Source organism: Macaca mulatta, chromosome 16 (genome assembly GCF_049350105.2).
Source record: "Macaca mulatta isolate MMU2019108-1 chromosome 16, T2T-MMU8v2.0, whole genome shotgun sequence".
Lineage (NCBI taxonomy): Eukaryota > Metazoa > Chordata > Mammalia > Primates > Cercopithecidae > Macaca > Macaca mulatta.
Window position 1 is genome coordinate 60,694,140 of NC_133421.1, and position 18,844 is coordinate 60,712,983.

The 18,844-nt window shown below is 42.7% G+C and overlaps 1 protein-coding gene and 1 long non-coding RNA gene across 7 annotated transcripts in view; both read left to right on the plus strand.

Moving 5' to 3' along the window:
- ZNF652 (zinc finger protein 652) overlaps positions 1-18,844 on the plus strand; it is a 102,734-nt gene that overhangs the window by 80,467 nt on the left and 3,423 nt on the right. For 4 of the 6 annotated variants that reach the window (XM_077968626.1, XM_015119236.3, NM_001266395.1 and 1 more), the window contains 4 exon segments: positions 388-1,546; positions 5,445-5,592; positions 6,241-6,356; positions 6,854-6,998. In XM_077968626.1, the coding sequence (XP_077824752.1) occupies positions 647-1,546; positions 5,445-5,592; positions 6,241-6,356; positions 6,854-6,998 (1,309 nt within the window). In that variant the 5' untranslated portion in view covers positions 388-646. 6 annotated transcript variants of the gene reach the window in all.
- LOC144335612 (uncharacterized) overlaps positions 1-18,844 on the plus strand; it is a 77,743-nt gene that overhangs the window by 39,328 nt on the left and 19,571 nt on the right. The window lies entirely within an intron of this gene.

Here is an 18,844-nt window from a genome sequence, read left to right on the forward strand (position 1 = left end):
TAATCTCAGCACTTTGGGAGCCCGAGGTGGGTGGATCACGAGGTCAGGAGTTCAAGACCAGCCTGGCCAAGATGGTGAAACCCCGTCTGTACTAAAAATACAAAAATTAGCCCAGCGTGGTGGCAGCTGCCTGTAATCCCAACTACTTAGGAGGCTAAGGCAGGGAAATCGCTTGAACCCGGGCAGCAGAGGTTGCAGTAAGCCAAGACTGCACTACTGTACTACTGCACTCCAGCCTGGGTGACAGAGTGAGACTCCATCTCTAAATAATAATAATATTTAATAATAATTATTATTTAAGCTATGTTTCTTGTGATTTAAATTCATGCTATAAAAAGGAAATAGTGGTATTATCTGATGTTTTTTCCTCTTTGCTTTTCTTTGTAGATAAGATGCTCCCAAGTCCCTTGCAGCTCTCTTCAGAAGAAAAATCACTAGTGCTCTGCTCTTGCCGTAATACCAAACCTTTTTGACTCATGCTTTGGTGCTGCAACACTGGAAGAATTGCACACAATTTCCAGGAATATCTTTTTTTCATTTGAGTGATTCTTTGTGGATGAAAAAAGATTTGAGTCTTAATAATTACCTTGTTTTAAAGCTATTTTCTTTATAGTCTGAACTGCTTAATAAATTGGGCCACTTACCAATGAGCCACACAGCCAGTTCTTGTCAGGAACTGGTTGAAAACTGTGCTGTGCATGTAGCAGGAATGGCACAAGAAGATAGCCGTCGTGGTCAAGTGCCATCTTCCTTTTATCATGGTGCCAACCAAGAACTTGACCTGTCCACCAAAGTGTACAAAAGGGAGTCAGGAAGTCCTTATTCTGTGTTAGTGGACACCAAGATGAGCAAGCCACATCTCCATGAAACAGAAGAACAGCCGTATTTCAGGGAGACAAGAGCAGTGTCTGACGTGCATGCTGTTAAGGAAGACCGGGAGAATTCTGATGACACAGAAGAGGAAGAGGAAGAAGTCTCTTACAAAAGGGAGCAGATCATAGTGGAGGTAAACCTTAATAATCAAACATTAAATGTGTCTAAAGGGGAAAAGGGTGTCTCTTCTCAGTCCAAAGAGACTCCTGTTCTTAAGACAAGCAGTGAGGAGGAAGAGGAAGAGAGTGAGGAAGAGGCCACAGATGACAGCAATGACTATGGAGAGAATGAAAAGCAGAAGAAAAAGGAGAAGATAGTAGAGAAAGTCAGCGTTACACAAAGGAGAACCAGGAGAGCTGCCTCTGTTGCCGCAGCTACCACTTCCCCTACTCCCAGAACTACAAGAGGTCGTAGGAAGAGTGTAGAGCCACCTAAGCGTAAGAAGCGGGCCACAAAGGAGCCCAAAGCACCAGTCCAGAAAGCTAAGTGTGAAGAGAAAGAGACTCTGACCTGTGAGAAGTGCCCCAGGGTATTTAACACTCGCTGGTACCTGGAGAAGCACATGAACGTTACTCACAGGCGCATGCAGATTTGTGATAAATGTGGCAAGAAGTTTGTCCTGGAAAGTGAGCTGTCCCTTCACCAGCAAACAGACTGTGAAAAAAACATTCAGGTAGGTTTCATCACCGAGAGGGCAAACTTTTCAGGATAAAACCTGGCTGTTCAGATTCATCTGGTATCCGCCCAAGAGAATAAATACAATAGAGGCTGAAGGGACAGATTTCACCAATTTATCATTTGAAAAGCTCCTGCTTTGGTCTTTTCTAAACCAAGGCTTTTATTTCGAAAGCATTAAATTTGACGCTGGACTAGTGGGAACCCAGGCACACTGGAAGGGGGATCTGTTATAGTTGATTGACCAGGAGGTTAAAATCAACACCAACTTTGCACTGAGATTCACTGTTGTAGGACATGTAATAGAATTCATTCTGGCATCTTCTCTGTGGAGGTAGGAGTTACTGATTAAAGGTTAGGAGTAGAGAAAGGTCCCTTTCTGGGTTTATAATGATGCCAGATTCTAGTACAGCTGATGGGGACAAAAACCATCATGACTCAGACCGGTGGAAATGGAAGATCTTCAGCAGTGAGTTTGCTTTTACCATTGGAGAGATGACAACACTAAATTTGCCAAGAGGCTGAGCCCATGGGAATATGCAAACTTTAAGCAGAGGCTGAGCTGGTTGAAAATGTTGCCCACCTGGCACTAGGTTTACATAATGCCACTGTACAGTATTGTTAAGGTAACAAAATAATGGTATTCAAACCAGGTTGGTGTCGTGAAAGGACTATATTGTGATAGGTTAAAGAGGTATGCTAATTATATTATGTCAAATGGATTGCAGTTATATTGGTTTGCACATGTGAATGCATATTAATGAATATAAGAGGTAAGTCTATTCATGTCTCCATAAGATATGTAACAGAAATATTTTGTACCATATTTAAGCTAAACTTATAAAGGATAAATTGTGTTGGTTTGTTTTGTTTTTTGGTGTGCTTCTAATATTGGTAGTTACTTTTTAAGTTTCACTTTTCTTTCATTGCTTTTAATCAACAACTGAGATCATTGCTCTACTTTAAAGAGTTTTAAAAAATGGAAATTACATTTGCTAAAAATTCACCGCTTTTGATTCATCAGTTGTGACTTGATCTCCGACACGCTGGGTAAATAAAAGAAGACTGAGTCATGGAGCCCATATCCTCCGGTAACTGCCAGTGCCCTGGCTTGGATAGGAGTTGTCTGCAACACTTCAGGCCAAAGGGAGTGTGGTGCACTGCTGCGCTAGGGAGTGTGGTGCACTGCTGCGCGCTAGGGAGTGTGGTGCCCTGCTGTACACTAGGGAGTGTGGTGCCCTGCTGTGTGCTAGGGAGTGTGGCGCACTGCTGCACTCTAGGGGTCAAACTTGGATTCTGTAATGATCTGTTACTGAAAGTGTTCTTGATCTTTATATATAGGTTTTGTGGGGTGTTTTTTTTTTTAAACTTAAATCTGTTTAAGTTACAGAAAAGAAAACATTTAATAAATACTTTTTGTGTGTGACTTTCCTCACGATTCTTCATGATACTACTTTTAAATTTGTGTTTTAAGTTTTGTGGATTCTGCTAAATGAACTTCATTCAAATTCCTAAAGAACACTGTACTTTGTTCTTACGTATAGATCCTAATAATCCTGATGACCTGGTAACAAGTAAAAACTAAAACCCCAGGCTGGGCATGGTGGCTCACACCTGTAATCCTAGCACTTTGGGAGGCCAAGACGGGTGGATCACCTGAGGTCAGGAGTTCGAGACCAGCCTTACCAACATGGAGAAACCCCGTCTCTATTAAAAATACAAAATTAGCCAGGCATGGTGGCGCATGCCTGTAATCCCAGCTACTCGGGAGGCTGAGGCAGGAGAATCGCTTGAACCTGGGAGGCAGAGGTTGCAATGAGCCGAGATCGCACCACTGCATTCCATCCTGGGTGACAGAGCGAGACTGTGTCTCCAAAAAAAAAAAAAAAAGAGAGAAACTAAAACCCTGCCCTAAGGCTGGGTGCAGTGGCTCACGCCTGTAGTCTCAGCACTTTGGGAGGGTTGCCTGAGCCCAGGAGATTGATCCTGCAGTAAGCCATGATAGCACCACTACATTCCAGCCTGAGCAGCAGAGTGAGACTGTCTAAACAACAACAACAAAAAACCTGCCCTACAAAATGTCTGATAGTAGTAGTCTGTCCTTTTCTAGAGCATTTTCCAACCAGAGGTTTATATTTTAACTCTTAGAGTTCTTGTTTCCTGAAGTGACAATGATGTTTAGAGAGATCTTTATTTACAGTGAATTATTTACATGTTCCCCCATAAGTGTCCAAAAGCCTAATGATTACCAACAGCTTTCTAGTATTGTTTTGCTTTAACTAGAAATACTCTGATACACATGATGCCTAATATTACAGGCTATTAATGATTCATGATACAAGAAGCTAGGCAGTGTAGCATGGGTTTTCTACAGATTCTTGCAAGAGAGCTCTGGAACTGGTCTGTAAGGGAAAAGGGATAGACTTTAGTTAATTAAAGTTTAGACCAAAAAAAACTTTTTAAAAATTTTTTAAGAGTGAGGCTGGGTGCAATAGTTCACACCTGTAATCTCAGCACTTTGGGAGGCCGAGGCAGGCAGATCACGAGGTCAGGAGTTTGAGACCAGCCTGGCCAACATTGTGAAACCTCGTCTCTACTAAAAATACAAAAATTAGCCAGGCATGGTGGCACTGGCTACTCAGGAGGCTGAGGCAAGAGAATCGCTTGAACCTGGGAGGTGGAGGTTGTGGTGAGCCGAGATCACGCCACTGCACTCCAACCTGGGTGACAGAGTGAGACTCCATCTCAAAACAATAATAATAATTTAAAAAGAGAGAGTGATACTAAGAGTTTAGAGGGTATATTCTGCCAGAGGGAAGTGTTTGAAATTGTAAATTAGATTTGGGGAAATATAATAACATTTCAATTATTAATGTTAATAAATGCTCCAAATGCATTTTTTTTTTTTTTTTTTTTCTGAGACAGTCTCGCTCTGTTGGCCCGGCTGGAATATAGTGGCGTGATCTTGGCTCACCACAATCTCCGCCTCCCAGGTTCAAGCAATTCTCCTGCCTCAGCCTCCCGAGTAGCTGGGATTACAGGCATGCGCCACCATGCCTGGCTAATTTTGTATTTTTAGTAGAGATGGGGTTTCTCCATGTTGGCCAGGCTGGTCTCAAATTCCTGACCTCAGGTGATCACCCGTCTTGACCTCCCAAAGTGCTGGGATTACAGGCGTGAGCCACTGCGCCTGGCTCCAAATGCATTTTCTAAGGCGTAAGAACATTTTTATATTTCTACATACCTATAATACCTATACCACTAATATGTATTTTGTTTCTTGTCTTTATTATACTAATTTAAAATTAGTATATATTCTCTGGTAAACCCTTACTAACTGATGTGGAGGAGGCAGCCACATTTGCTTAATACATATATTTTTAAAACTTGAATCTCTTGCAACTTCTGTTTAAAAATAAAAAAGCTTGGCTGGGCGTGGTGACTCATGCCTATAATCCCAGTACTTTGGGAGGCCGAGGCAGATGGATCACGAGGTCAGAAGATCGAGATCACCCTGGCAACACGGTGAAACCCCGTCTCTACTAAAAATACACAAAAATTAGCTGGGCGTGGTGGTGCCCGCCTGTAATCCTGGCTACTTGGGAGGCTGAGGCAGGAGAATCACTTGAACATTGCTTGATGTTAGTGGAACTTTCCACTTTTTGTCTTAGTTTTTGCCATTGTTTTCATACTCCCAAAGAGTGTCTAAAAGATGCATCTTAGAAAAAGAGAACATACAGATGTTGGTGTTGGAATCTGGGCTCTGTGGAAGAATAGCATTTATCTGAATTCTGGCCTTGTGCCATGAACCTGAAGCACATCCGTTTCATCTGCCAGTAGGCTGGTATGGCATTCTGTAAGCCCCTATAAATATTATTTCTGTTTATCCTGCTCAGTGTGTTTCCTGTAACAAATCGTTCAAGAAACTCTGGTCCCTTCATGAGCATATCAAGATCGTCCATGGATATGCAGAAAAGAAATTTTCCTGTGAAATTTGTGAGAAGAAATTCTATACCATGGCTCATGTGCGGAAACACATGGTTGGTAAGTTTTTCTGCTTTTCTCTCATACCTATAATTTTCCCTTGCTCTTCTGTGTACTTTATGCCTTGGGTTGGGCAGAATATGAGGAATTGCCCTAATCAGTTTTGACCTGTTGAAACTGAATGCAATATGTCTTCAGTAAGTATCACCAAATTGGATGGTATAGTCTTCCACACCCAGATTTCTTTTCAACATTATTTTTCTCTTCAGATATTACTATTATAGCCTCACAAAGGCCTGGTGTGGTGGCTTGCGCCTGTAATCCCAGCACTTTGGGAGGCTGAGGCAGGCAAATCACATGAAGTCAGGAGTTTGAAACCAGTCTAGCCAACATGGTGAAACCCTGTCTCTACTAAAAATACAAAAATTAGCTGGGTGTGGTGGCGCATGCCTGTAATCCCAGCTACTCGGGAGGCTGAGGCAGGATAATCACTTGAATCCGGGGGGTGGAGGTTGCAGCGAGCCAAGATCGCACCACTGCACTCCGGCCTGTGCGACAGAGCAAGACTCCATGTCAGGAAAAAAAAAAAAAAGGCTTACAAATCAGTGTAGAAAATTAGGAGGGCATATTTGCTTTACAGTAGGATACATTTTTAGTTTGAGCTTTTTGGTGGATTTGTTTTGACACTAAGTACATTCTGTGTTGCAGCACACACAAAAGACATGCCATTTACATGTGAAACCTGTGGAAAATCATTCAAACGCAGTATGTCACTCAAGGTGCACTCCTTGCAGCATTCTGGAGAGAAGCCCTTCAGATGCGAGGTAAGGAATGTGCTACCTACAGGCCCAGGCCTAGGGGTTAGTTTTTGCATAGATGGCGGACCAGTGAGAGAGGTATGCTGGAGCAGGAGGCACAAAGCTGCCTTCCACAGAACCTTCTGAGCTCGGTGTGTTCTGAGCTCGGTGTGTGCTGTCACTGCCTGAGCTTGGTGTGTGCTGTCACTGCAAGGTAGAAAAATGTCACTTTTAACGCACTGTTAACTCTTAGATTAGGTTAACTTAGAAGTAACACACAATGACTTATTTTTCTTTTCTCAGTGATTCTGAGAAGTCGAGTATACTTCAATGTTAATTTTGTGAGAAAATTTCCCTTTTATTAGTAACTCACCTGCAGAAATATAGCAAAGCCAAATAGCTGACACAAGCAGGTTCTATTTTGAGTATGAAAAATAAGCCTAATATCAGAGACTATGTTAGGGTGGGCTCAGGTAAAGCTATTATGCTTGGCATTCAAAAATCTCCAACTGTGTCCAATGCAGAACTGTGACGAAAGGTTTCAGTACAAGTACCAGCTACGCTCCCACATGAGCATTCATATTGGGCACAAACAGTTCATGTGCCAGTGGTGTGGCAAGGATTTCAACATGAAGCAGTACTTCGACGAACACATGAAAACACACACTGGTAAGAATTTCTTGGGAAAGATACAGATAATGTCTCAAGCACTTGTTGATCATCTGTGGGTCTGTTTTTTAAAAAATCAAAACCACAAATTTGCATATGAAGCAAAAATCTCACTTTAAATAAACCTAATATGTAAAAATGTAGATTAGTAATACTGAAAAATTTAGCTCTAATAACTGATTGTTTAAAAAAGAATTGTTTGCGAGTGCCTTTTAACTTTGAGCTCTTTTAAGACAATGAGGTCTTTGCATGGGGTTCAGGAACTCCTGAAATTGTATGAAACTTGTTTTGTGTATGTGCATACGTTATTTTCCTAAGGAAAGGGTTCTGGAACTTACAAGGATGGAGGACACTGATTGCTTTAATAGAATACCCTTCTCTCTGTTTTTTCTTTCTTTCTTTTTCTTTTTTTTTAAAGACAGGGTCTTGCTTCCATTACTCAGGCTGGAGGGCAGTGGCGCAGTCTCAGCTCGCTGCAGCCTCTACCTCCCAGGCTCAAGCCATCCTCCCACCTTAGCCAACCAAGTAGCTGGGACCACAGGTGCACGCCACCATAGCTGGCTAATTTTTGTATTTTTTGTAGAGACAGGGTTTCACCATGTTGCCCAGGCTGGTCTCTCCTGGGCTCAAGCGATCTGCCTGCGATCAGTCTCCCAAAGTGCTGGAATTACAGGTGTGAGCCACCAAGACAGCCCCTCTCAGTGTTCTTAAAGTTTGATTTTACATGATTTACAAAAATTCACTACTTTTCAGGAACACATCCATTCCGTGAGGTTAATTAATATTTTAACCACTTTGTGGTTTTAGGAGCATATGTTCCATAGCATGGATTTGAGTCTTACAAGCATTTGATTATCCTGCTTCCAGGGAACTGGCTAAAATAATAGCTCCCCTATAAACACTATCATTGTATCTCAGTCTAAACTTGATGTTCTGGGATTAGTCATCTTTGCATAAATTGAACAGGATGAAACATTTTTCAGGTTTCTAAATAAAATATAATGACAGGATTCCAGGTTCCATTAGTCTACAGAGTAGTGAAGCTAGAAAGAACAACAGAGATTATCTTGCTTAGCCTGCTGTTCTTTTTGCTTAACTAGTGGTGAGGAAATTCTGCCCATGGCTGGATCTCTTTAGTTCTCAGTTCTCTGTTGAAGCCCAAAGAAAAACGCCTACCTAGTGGGCTTCATTCTCATTCAGAACAGAGCACCTTCAGATTTTAAGGATTTTTAGTCTAGATGAAGAGTCATGAAAGCAGTTTAATTAGTTAAATTAGACCTGAAAAGAAAATGATAACTTTGCAGATATAGCCAAGTGGATGGCAGGATACATCAGAATAGTTAACAGATTCTCCTTATAATTTGGTGGCTCTTGGATAGGCTCTTAGTTCTAATGTCATTTTTAGGGTTCAGGTTTTTTTGTGTGTGATACAGCAAGAAAACATGGAACTAAACAGAGTGTAAGTTTTGGGGGGTTTTTTGGTTTTCTTTCTTTCTTTCTTTTTTTTTTTCCTAGATGGAGTCTCGCTCTGTCACCCAGACTGAGTGCAGTGGCACGATCTTGGCTCACTGCAGTGCCACGATCTTGGCTCACTGCAACCTCCACCTCCCAGGGTTCAAGTGATTCTCCTGCCCCAGCCTCCTGAGTAGCTGATATTACACACGTTCACCACCACGCCTAATTTTTTTTTTTTTTTTTTTTTTTTAGTAAAGACAGGGTTTCACCATATTGGTGAGGCCAGTCTAGAACTCCTGACCTCAAATGATCCACCTGCCTCGGCCTCCCAAAGTGCTGGGATTACAGGCGTGAGCCACCACCCCTGGCCAGAACATAAGTTTTTTGTGAAGGTGGAAGTTGTGTCATATTCACACACACTGCTTGGCACGTAGATGCTTGGTAAATGTCACAGAATTGAAAGGAACCTCTAGCACTTAAGTCTCTGCCTCTGCACCCCCCTTATCTTACCTGCCTGTCTCCCTGTGTGCTTTTCTCCCCATTCCTTCCTCCCTCTTTCTCCTGTATTTCTTTGTTTCTTCTCCTTTGTCATTTTTTTCTTTGGACCCTTAAATGTTCATAATGTGAAACTGAAGTGTTTCTTTCATGATTATTTTAGTTATTGTATAAATTTGTTGAGTATTCGTCTTTGATCAAATAGGCAAACTGAATACTTCTTGTTTCTTCTAAAGCAATACAACTACCTAAATTCCCACCCCCTAAAAAATTATTATTATTATTATTATTATTATTATTATTATTATTATTATTCAGACGGAGGCTTTCTCTGTCACCCAGGCTGGAGTGCAGTGGTGTGACCTCCACTCACTGCAACCTCCACCTTCCAGGTTCAAGCAATTTTCCTGCCTCAGCCTCCCAAGTAGGTGGGACTACAGGTGCACACCACCGTGCCTGGCTAATTTGTGTATTTTTAATAGAGATGGGGTTTCACCATGTTGGCCAGGCTGGTCTTGAACTCCTGACCTCAGGTGATCCACCTGCCTTGGCTTCCCAAAGTGCTAGGATTACAGGCATGAGCTACCATGCCCAGTCCCCCAAATTTTTATCTTTCTCATTAAAGGTGTAATTCATATACACCTGGACGTGGTGGCTCATGCCTGTAATGCCAGCACTTTGGGAGGCCAAGGCAGGTGAATCTCTTGAGCCCAGAGGTTCAAGACCAGCCTGGGCAACATGGCAAAACCCCAGCTCTGCAAAAATACAAAAGTTAGCCATGGGTGGTGACACACGCTTGTGGTCCCAGCTACTTGGGAGACTGAGGCAGGGAGGATTGTTTGAATCCAGGAGATCGAGGCTGCAGTGAGCTGTGATTGTGTCACTTCACTCCAGCCTGGGCAACAGAGCAAGACCTGGTCTCAAAAATCAAAACAAACAAACCAAAAAAAGAGTAACACATACTTATTAAAATATATGAGAAACTATGAAAATTGCAAACAAAATAAAATCATGCCACCAAGAGATCACTACTCTTAACATTTTGGCATATACCCATTAAAAAAAATTCTTCAGTTTCTTAACACACATATAGACAGATACTTTGCATAAGTGTTTATGTGTTCATGTATATAGTAAAAACAAATGTTGGGTATTTATACTCTTGTAACCTGCTTTTTCTTTTGCTGTATTATGTCAGCAATATAATTTTAATGGCTATATAATATTTATTCTTGTAAATTTGCTATAATAGTAGCTATAATTTATTATACACATGTATGTCAGGCATTATCTTAAGTGCTTTATCTCATTTAATTAATGTACCCTTTGCAACAATCCTATAAAGTGAAGGATTTGTTTTGTTGTTGTTTGTTTTGAGATGGAGTTTTGCTCTGTCGCCCAGGCTGGAGTGCAGTGGTGCAATCTCAGCTCACTGCAACCTCCACCTCCCATGTTCAAGCAATTCTCCTGCCTCAGCCTCCTGAGTAGCTGGGATTATAGGCTCATGCCACCATGCGCAGCTAATTTTTTTGTATTTTTAGTAGAGACGGGGGTTTCACTGTGTTGGCCAGGCTGGTCTCGAATTCCCAACCTCATGATCCGCTCGCCTTGGCCTCCCAAAGTGCTGGGATTATAAGCACGAGCCACTGCACCTGGCCTTTTTTTTTTTTTTTTTTTTTTTTTTTAAGACAGAGTCTTACTCTGTTGCCCAGGCCTGGCCCGATCTCGGTTCACCACAACCTCTACCTCCCAGGTTCAAGTGATTCTTCTGCCTCAGCCCCCAAGTAGCTGGGATTACAGGCACATGCCACCACGCCTAGCTATTTCTTTTTATTTTTAGTAGAAACAGGGTTTCACCATGTTGGCCAGGCTGGTCTTGAACTCCTGACCTCAGGTGATCCACCCACCTCAGCCTCCCAAACTGCTGGGATTACAGACATGAGCCCCACCCCTGAGCCTGGCCAGTGAAGGATATTTTCTCCACTTATTTAGCCAGTTCCCTGCTAGACGTTTATGTTATTTCTGTTTCCAATTTTTCTACTGTTATAAATAGCCACAGGCCAGTGGCTCACACCTGTAATGTCAGCACTTTGGGAGGCCAAGGTGGGTAGATCACTTGAAGTCGGGAGTTCGAGACCAGCCTGGCCAACACAGCAAAACCCTGTCTCTACTAAAAATACAAAAAATTAGCCGAGTGTGGTGGCGCACACCTGTAATCCCAGCTACTCAAGAGGCTGAGGCAGGAGAATCACTTGGGCCCGGGACAGGGAGGCTGCAGTGAACTGAGATCATGCCACTTTATTCCAGCCTGGGGACAGAGCACAACTCCGTCTCAAAAAAATAAATAGCTACAATATTGTTTATCACAGTGTTATCACAGTCGTAATTATTTACTTAGGATAAATTTTTGGAAGTAGGATTATTATAGCAAAGAGATATACACATTTTTAAGACTTAGTGTCATGTATTACAAAATGCCCTCCACATATACTCCCGCCAGCTGTATGAAAATGAAAATACTCCTTTGCAGCCAGATGCACTGACTCACGCCTGTAATCCCAGCACTTTGGGAGGCTGAGGTGGGAGGATCACTTGAGCTCAGGAGTTCAAGACCAGCCTAGGCAATATAGTGAGACCTCCATCTCTATTAAAAAGAAAATTGAAAAAACCCAGAGGGAAAATACTTGTTTGCCCAGCCCTTTATAATTGTAAATAAAATCCTTGCTGATTTGATAGGTGAGAAATGATTTCTTATATTAATTTGCATTTATTTAATTACTAGGTAAGAGTGAACATTTTTATTTGCTTAATAGTTATCAATGTATTTTCTTTTCTGAATTGCTTGTGCCTTTTCTGTGTTCATCTTTCCATTAGTGTTTGACTTTTTTTATTTCATTAATGTTGAAATACTTACCTCTGGTTTGTCATCTGCCTTTTAATATTATTCAGAGTGTCCAAACTGGAAAAGCAGCTAGATGGTAAAGTTGGACAAACCTGGCTCTGCCAATCACTAGCAGAATTGTGTAACCTGTCTAGGCCTCTGATTTCTTGATATTAAATAAGAATGACAGTAGTACCTGAAGGGTGCAGGAGAAATGTTGGTTTTAGAGAAGGATTACCTTTAGAGAAGGAAGGGGATACAGATAGGTCTCTAAGGCTGAATGAAACTACATTTAGAGACAGCAGTGTGTTTGGTTGGGATTAAGGACATTGTATGAACTGACAGTATTGGACTGTTTCTTTGCAGTTAAAGAGAAATGAGTCAGACCTTGTCTAGGAAGGCTGACGGGCCATCAGTCAGGGTTTACTAGGATGGTGTGGACATAGGGTGAGTTCAAAATAGAATACCTACTGATTCTCCTTATACCAGGCACAGTGCTATGTGCCTAGAGACACAAGGATGGATTAAGACCTGGTTTCTGCTCTTAAGGAGCTTATAGTCTGCTGAATGGTAATGATGGTGTTGATGGTGATGATAGTAGCAGGTAAAATGCATTGAGTACTGTGTGCCAGATACTGTTGTAAGCACTTTACCAGATACTGTTGTAAGCACTTTACTTGTGTTTTGTATCGTAATAATCTATTAAGGAGATTATTATCTTTATTTTATTTTTTTTTATTGAAACAGAGTCTTGCTCTGTCACCCAGGCTGGAGTGCAGTGGCGTGATCTCAGCTCACTGCAACCTCCACCTCCTGGGTTCAAGTGATTCTCCATCTCAAAAAATAATAAGGTAAAATAAAATAAAATTTATGGTAATGGCAACCGATGAGATTAAAGTTATCACTTTAAAAGTGATACAAAGTAGAACTTGGTGAATTGACTGGATATCAGTACTATGAAAATAGTGTTCAATCACCAAGTTTGAATGAACTTTTATTTATTTATTTGTTTGAATGAACTTGGGGGATTGATTGGATATCAGTAGTATCAAAGGGTAGCATAGAAGAGAAGAATCAAGGGTTAGTCCCAGACGTGAGGTATAAAACTATTTGTCAAGATAGAGAATAGTAGAGGGAAGAGCAGGTTTGATAGGATAATGAATTTAATTTTGTACTTGTTTTGAGATATCTCTGGGGCATTCAAGTAAGCAGTGTGAAAAATGGGTTTAGACCGGGCGCAGTGACTCGCGCCTGTAATCCCAGTACTTTGGGAGGCTGAGGCGGGCAGATCACGAGGTCAGGAGATCGAGACCATCCTGGCTAACATGGTGAAACCCCGTCTCTACTAAAAATACAAAAAATTAGCTGGGCATGGTGGCGGGGCCTGTAGTCCCAGCTACTCGAGAGGCTGAGGCAGGAGAATGGCGTGAACCCAGGATGGGGAGCTTGCAGTGAGCCGAGATTGTGCCATTACACCCCAGCCTGGGCAATAGAGCGAGACTCTGTCTCAAAAAAATAAAATTAAATTAAAAGAAAAATGGGTTTAAAATTCAAGAAAGATTTCGGTTAGATGTATGTATGTATGTATGTATGTGTGTGTATATATGTGTGTGTGTGTGTGTGTATATATATACTTATTCTGCCCAAAGATATTCACCCTAAGCAGACTGGAATGCTTGTGTTTATTGGACAGACCACATACAAAAGACAACTAGCCTAATTCTTGCTCTTTTCTATCTTCTCTGTAGGTTCTCTGTCTTCATTTATACTGTTTTTTCTTCAGACTCATTACATTGCTGTACAATTAGGTTAGCTTTATCTACATGTAAAAGTTCGGTCATATCTTTAGATATATTAATATACATGCTTTTCCAGTTACCTTGATGAATTTAGCTGTAATTATATCTTCTTGGCACCCATTTACCAGCTCTTCCTTAAAGTGGAACATTGTACAGGTAGTTGATTTTAAATGTTAGATTTGTATTTATCCTTGTTTCAACCTCATTGTAATCTTAACCTTGAAGTTTCAGAGAAACCTTAATATCAACCATTAAACACATTTAGGAGATGGGGCATAATGAATAATGAGATTTAGAGGCAGATGGGATTGTGGGTTAATGTCAAGTGAAGGTCTGGAACAACAAATGTGGACATTAAGAAGTGAATAAAAGATTACTAAGCAGTAAAAAAGACCAATTTTAATTTGAATCCAGGCATTTGTAGTAGGCTAGTTCTAGTAGTTTTTGGTCTTTCTGCGGCAAATCACTTATAGTATAGAAGACTACAAATGAGAGCCGGGCATGGTGGCTCACACCTGTAATCCCAGCACTTTGGGAGGCTAAGGTGGGTGGATCAATTGAAGTCAGGAGTTTGAGACCAGCCTGGCCAATGTGGTAAAACCTGTCTCTACTGAAAATACAAAAACTAGCCAGGTGTGGTGGTGCATGCCTGGAGTCCCAGCTGCTTAGGAGGCTGAGGCAGGAGAATTGCTTGAACCCGGAGGTGGAGGTTGCAGTGAGCCAAGATCATACCACTGCACTCCAGCCTGGGTGATAGAGTGAGACCCTGTCTCAAAAAAAAAAACAAAAAACAGATAAGCATAAAGAATAAAACATCACCTGTGATCCTATTACCTAGAGATAATCACTGGTAACATTTGTTGTATTTTTTCTTTTAATAGAGTTGGGGGTCTCACTATGTTGGTCAGGCTGGTCTTGAACTCCTGGCTCAAGCAATCTGCCCTGCCTCAGCCTCCCAAAGTGCTGGGATTACAAGTGTGAGCCACTGTGGCTGGCCTGTTGTATTTCTTTCCATGTATATATATTTTTAAAAGGTAGATAATACCATGCATGCTTTTCTTTTTTTTTGAGATGGAGTCTTGCTCTGTCACCCAGGCTGGAGTACAATGGCACAATCTCGCTCACTGCAACCTCTGCCTCCCGGGTTCAAGTGATTCTCTTGCCTCAGCCTCCCCAGCAGCTGGGACTACAGGTGCGTGCCACCACACCCGGCTAATTTTTGTATTTTTAGTAGAGATGGGGTTTCAGCATGTTGGCCGAGCCTGTCTCGAACTCCTGACCTCAAATGATCCGCCTGCCTCAGCCTCCTAAAGTGCTGGGATTACAGGCATGAGCCACCACACCCGTCCTCATGCATGCATGCATTTTCATAACTTGCTTTTATTTAATAGACCATAGATAAACTTAACAGATTATACATTTTCATGTTAATAATTACATTTCTGGGCTGGGCGCAGTGGCTCACGCCTCACTTTGGGAGGCTGAGGCGGGTGGATCACAAGGTCAGGAGATCAAAGCCATCCTGGCTAACACGGTGAAACCCTGTCTTTGCTAAAAATACAAAAAATTAGCCGGGCATGGTGACGGGCGCCTGTAGTCCCAGCTACTCGGGAGGCTGAGGCGGCAGAATCGCTTGAACCCAGGAGGCGGAGGTTGCAGTGAGCCGAGATTGCGCCACTGCACTCCAGCCTGGGCGACAGAGTGAGTCTCCACCTCAAAAAAAAAGGAAAAAAGAAATACATTTCTGTACTTTATAACGTTGTTGTTCTAAGATAGCATCTCTCTGTGGCTCAGGCTTGAGTGCGGTGGTGCAATCTCAGCTTACTGCAACCTCTGCCTCCCAGGCTCAAGTCATTCTCCCACCTCAGCCTCTTCAGTAGCTGGGACTGCAGGTGCACACCACCATACTTGGCTAATTGTTTGTATTTTTTTGTAAAAACAGAGTCTTACCATGTTGAGGCTGGTCTCGAACTCCTGGGTTGCAGCAATCCTCCTGCTTCAGCCTCCCAAAGTGCTGGGATTCCAGGTGTGAGCCACTTTACCTAGCCTGTAACATTGTTTTCAATGGTATTTTCCATCAAACAAATATACTATAATTGATTTGCTTAATTCCATTTAGCACAGAAGTAGAAGGGCTTTTGTTTGTTTTTTAATATATAGACAGGGTGCCACTGTGTTGCCCAGGCTGGTCTCGAACTCCTAGCCTCAAGTGATCCTCCTGCCTTGGCCTCCCAAAGTGCTGGGATTACAGGCTTGAGACACCACACCCTGCCAGAAGTTGAAGTTGTTTTTTTTATTTTTATTTTTTTATTTATTTTTTTTTTTTGGAGACGGAGTCTCGCTCTGTCGCCCAGGCTGGAGTGCAGTGGCCGGATCTCAGCTCACTGCAAGCTCCGCCTCCCGGGTCTACGCCATTCTCCTGCCTCAGCCTCCCGAGTAGCTGGGACTACAGGCGCCCGCCACCTCGCCCGGCTAGTTTTTTGTATTTTTTAGTAGAGACGGGGTTTCACTGTGTTAGCCAGGATGGTCTCGATCTCCTGACCTCGTGATCCGCCCGTCTCGGCCTCCCAAAGTGCTGGGATTACAGGCTTGAGCCACCGCGCCCGGCCAGAAGTTGAAGTTTTTAAGATGGTTGGAGGAAATCGATTAAAAAGAAGGAAAACAAACTGGGCTCAGAATTCATCCAGAAAGATGAATATGAGTCACAGTAAGGAGCCTAGCTGTGGCAGTGATTGAAGAATGAAAAGTGTAAAGAGGGCCAGGCATGGTGGCTCACACGTGTAATCCCAGCACTTTGGGAGGCTGAGGTGGGCAGATCACCTGAGGTCAGGAGTTTGAGACCAGTGTGGCCAATACGGTGAAACCTCATCTCTACTAAAAATACAAAAATTAGCTGGGTGTGGTGGCACGTGCCTGTAATCCCAGCTACTCCAGGGGCTGAGGCAGGAGAATCGCTTGAGCCCAGGAGACAGAGGCTGCAGTAAGCTGAGATCGTGCCACTCACTACACTTCAGCCTGGGCGACAGAGCAGGACTCCATCTCAAAAAAAAAGCGTAAAGACGAGAAATATGATAGGTTTCAAATAATACTGATAGTTATGGAGAAAATTGACTCTTCAATCTCTCAGGAAAATGAGGAAAATTCTGGCTTCCATGGAAGAGGCCATAGAGGATGTCAGTTTTCTATTATAATGAAAAGCTGGAGACAATAAATTTGTACTATGAGTAAAGAGGTGTTTTCTCCTAGGAATATAAGAAGGGGCCCGGGGAGGGGTGGGAAAAAACGAGTCCCAAAGTAGATGAGAAAGTAAGAAAATACATCCCTTCATGCATGCAGAAATGCAAATTGAGTGGTTTGTGAAATACTGTGGTTTATATGTCAAAAACAAACTCTAGAACCAGGCTGCAGATTTTAAATCCTAACTCTCCATTAGCATATAAACTTGAGCAAGTTTATTAATTCCCTTATGAGTAAAATAAGGGGTAATAGTGTACCTGCCTCATACAGTCACTGTGAGGATCACCAAGGTTAATAGATGTAAAGCAGTTAGCAGTGCCTGGTACACAGTAAGACCCAATACACATGAGTAGAATAAACACACCTGTTGGGAGAAGAGGGAGCAGCAATGGAAGTGACAGCAACACTCTTATAGGAGTTAATGTAAAGAGACAAGCTATAGATATGGAGGACTGATGCAGGAATTGATCAATACAAGCGTGTAGTTCACCGAAGTGCATGTACAGAAGTACTCCCCGCCTCACCTCAGCATCCCATATAAAATGATTGATGGACATACAGAATCAAAAAGCATTTTATTTTCTACAGCCTGGGTAGAGAAGCAGGCAGACACAGAATGGAACTAAGCAGTAAGTTCAAAAGCAAGTTAGGGAAGCTTAAAAATTAAGCCCTCAGAACCCAAACCTAATTTCCTTTCTAAATGCCCTAAGAACTCTGGGATTCTGTCTCCTTTTTTGACTCATTGGCCCAGTGGTCCTCAACTAGGAGCAATAACCCCCAACACCCTCCCTACACCCACAGACATTTGGAAATGGCATGGGGCATTTTTTTTGTCGAAATCTTGTGCGTATTCAGTAGGCTGGCATCAGGAATGCTGAATGCCACATAGTCCCACATAATGAGGAATTGTCTGCAGAAATGCTGGTAGCACTCTCATTGAGAAACACTGCGGTGTGAAATTCATATTGTAGGTTTGTCAAGCCAGTATTTTCTAAATTCAGTGCCAAAAAGCAAGCTGTATGCTAAGGATTCTGTGAGAATAGACAGGAAGAGACTTCTTTGTTCCACAGGACATTTTCAGAAAATTCTTACTTTTGTTTGGAATGTCAGAAATTGCTTACAGGACAGGGCCTTAGCTCATGCCTGTAATCTCAGCACTTTGGGAGTCTGAGGCGGGAGGATCACTTGAGCCCATGGGTTCGAGACCAGCCTGGGCAAAATTCGGAGACCCTGCCTCTACAGAAAAAAAAAGATAGCCAGATGTGGTAGCTGACACCTGTAGTAGGCCCAGTTACTTGGGAGGCTGAGCTGGGAGGATTGCTTGAGCCCAGGAGGTTGAAACTGCAGTGAGCTGTGATCACACCACTATACCCCAGCCTGGGTGACAGAGCAAGATCCTCTTTAAAAAAGAAATTGCAAGGCCGGGCACAGTGGCTCACGCCTGTAATCCCTGCACTTTGGGAGGCCGAGGCAGGCGGATCACAAGGTCAGGAGATCAAGACCATCCTGGTTAACACAGTGAAACCCTGTCTCTACTAAAAATAAAAAAAATTAGTCGGGCATGGTGGCGGGTGCCTGTAGTACCAGCTGTTTGGGAGGCTGAGGCAGGAGAATGGTATGAACCCAGGAGGCACAGCTTGCAGTAAGCCAAGATTGCGCCACTGCAATCCAGTGTGGGCGACAGAGCGAGACTCCATCTCAAAAAAAAAAGAAAAAGAAAAAAGAAATTGCAGCCGGGCACAGTGGCTCACGCCTGTAATCTCAGCACTTTGAGAGGCGGAGGTGGGTGGATCACCTGAAGTCAGGAGTTTGAGCCCAGCCTGGCCAGCATGGTGGTGCACGCCTGTAGTCCCAGCTACTCGGGAGGCTGAGACAAGAGAATCATTTGAACCCAGGAGGTGGAGGTTGCAGTGAGCCGAGATCGCACCATCGTACTATAGCCTGTGTGACAAGAGCAAAACTCTGTCTCAAAAAACCAA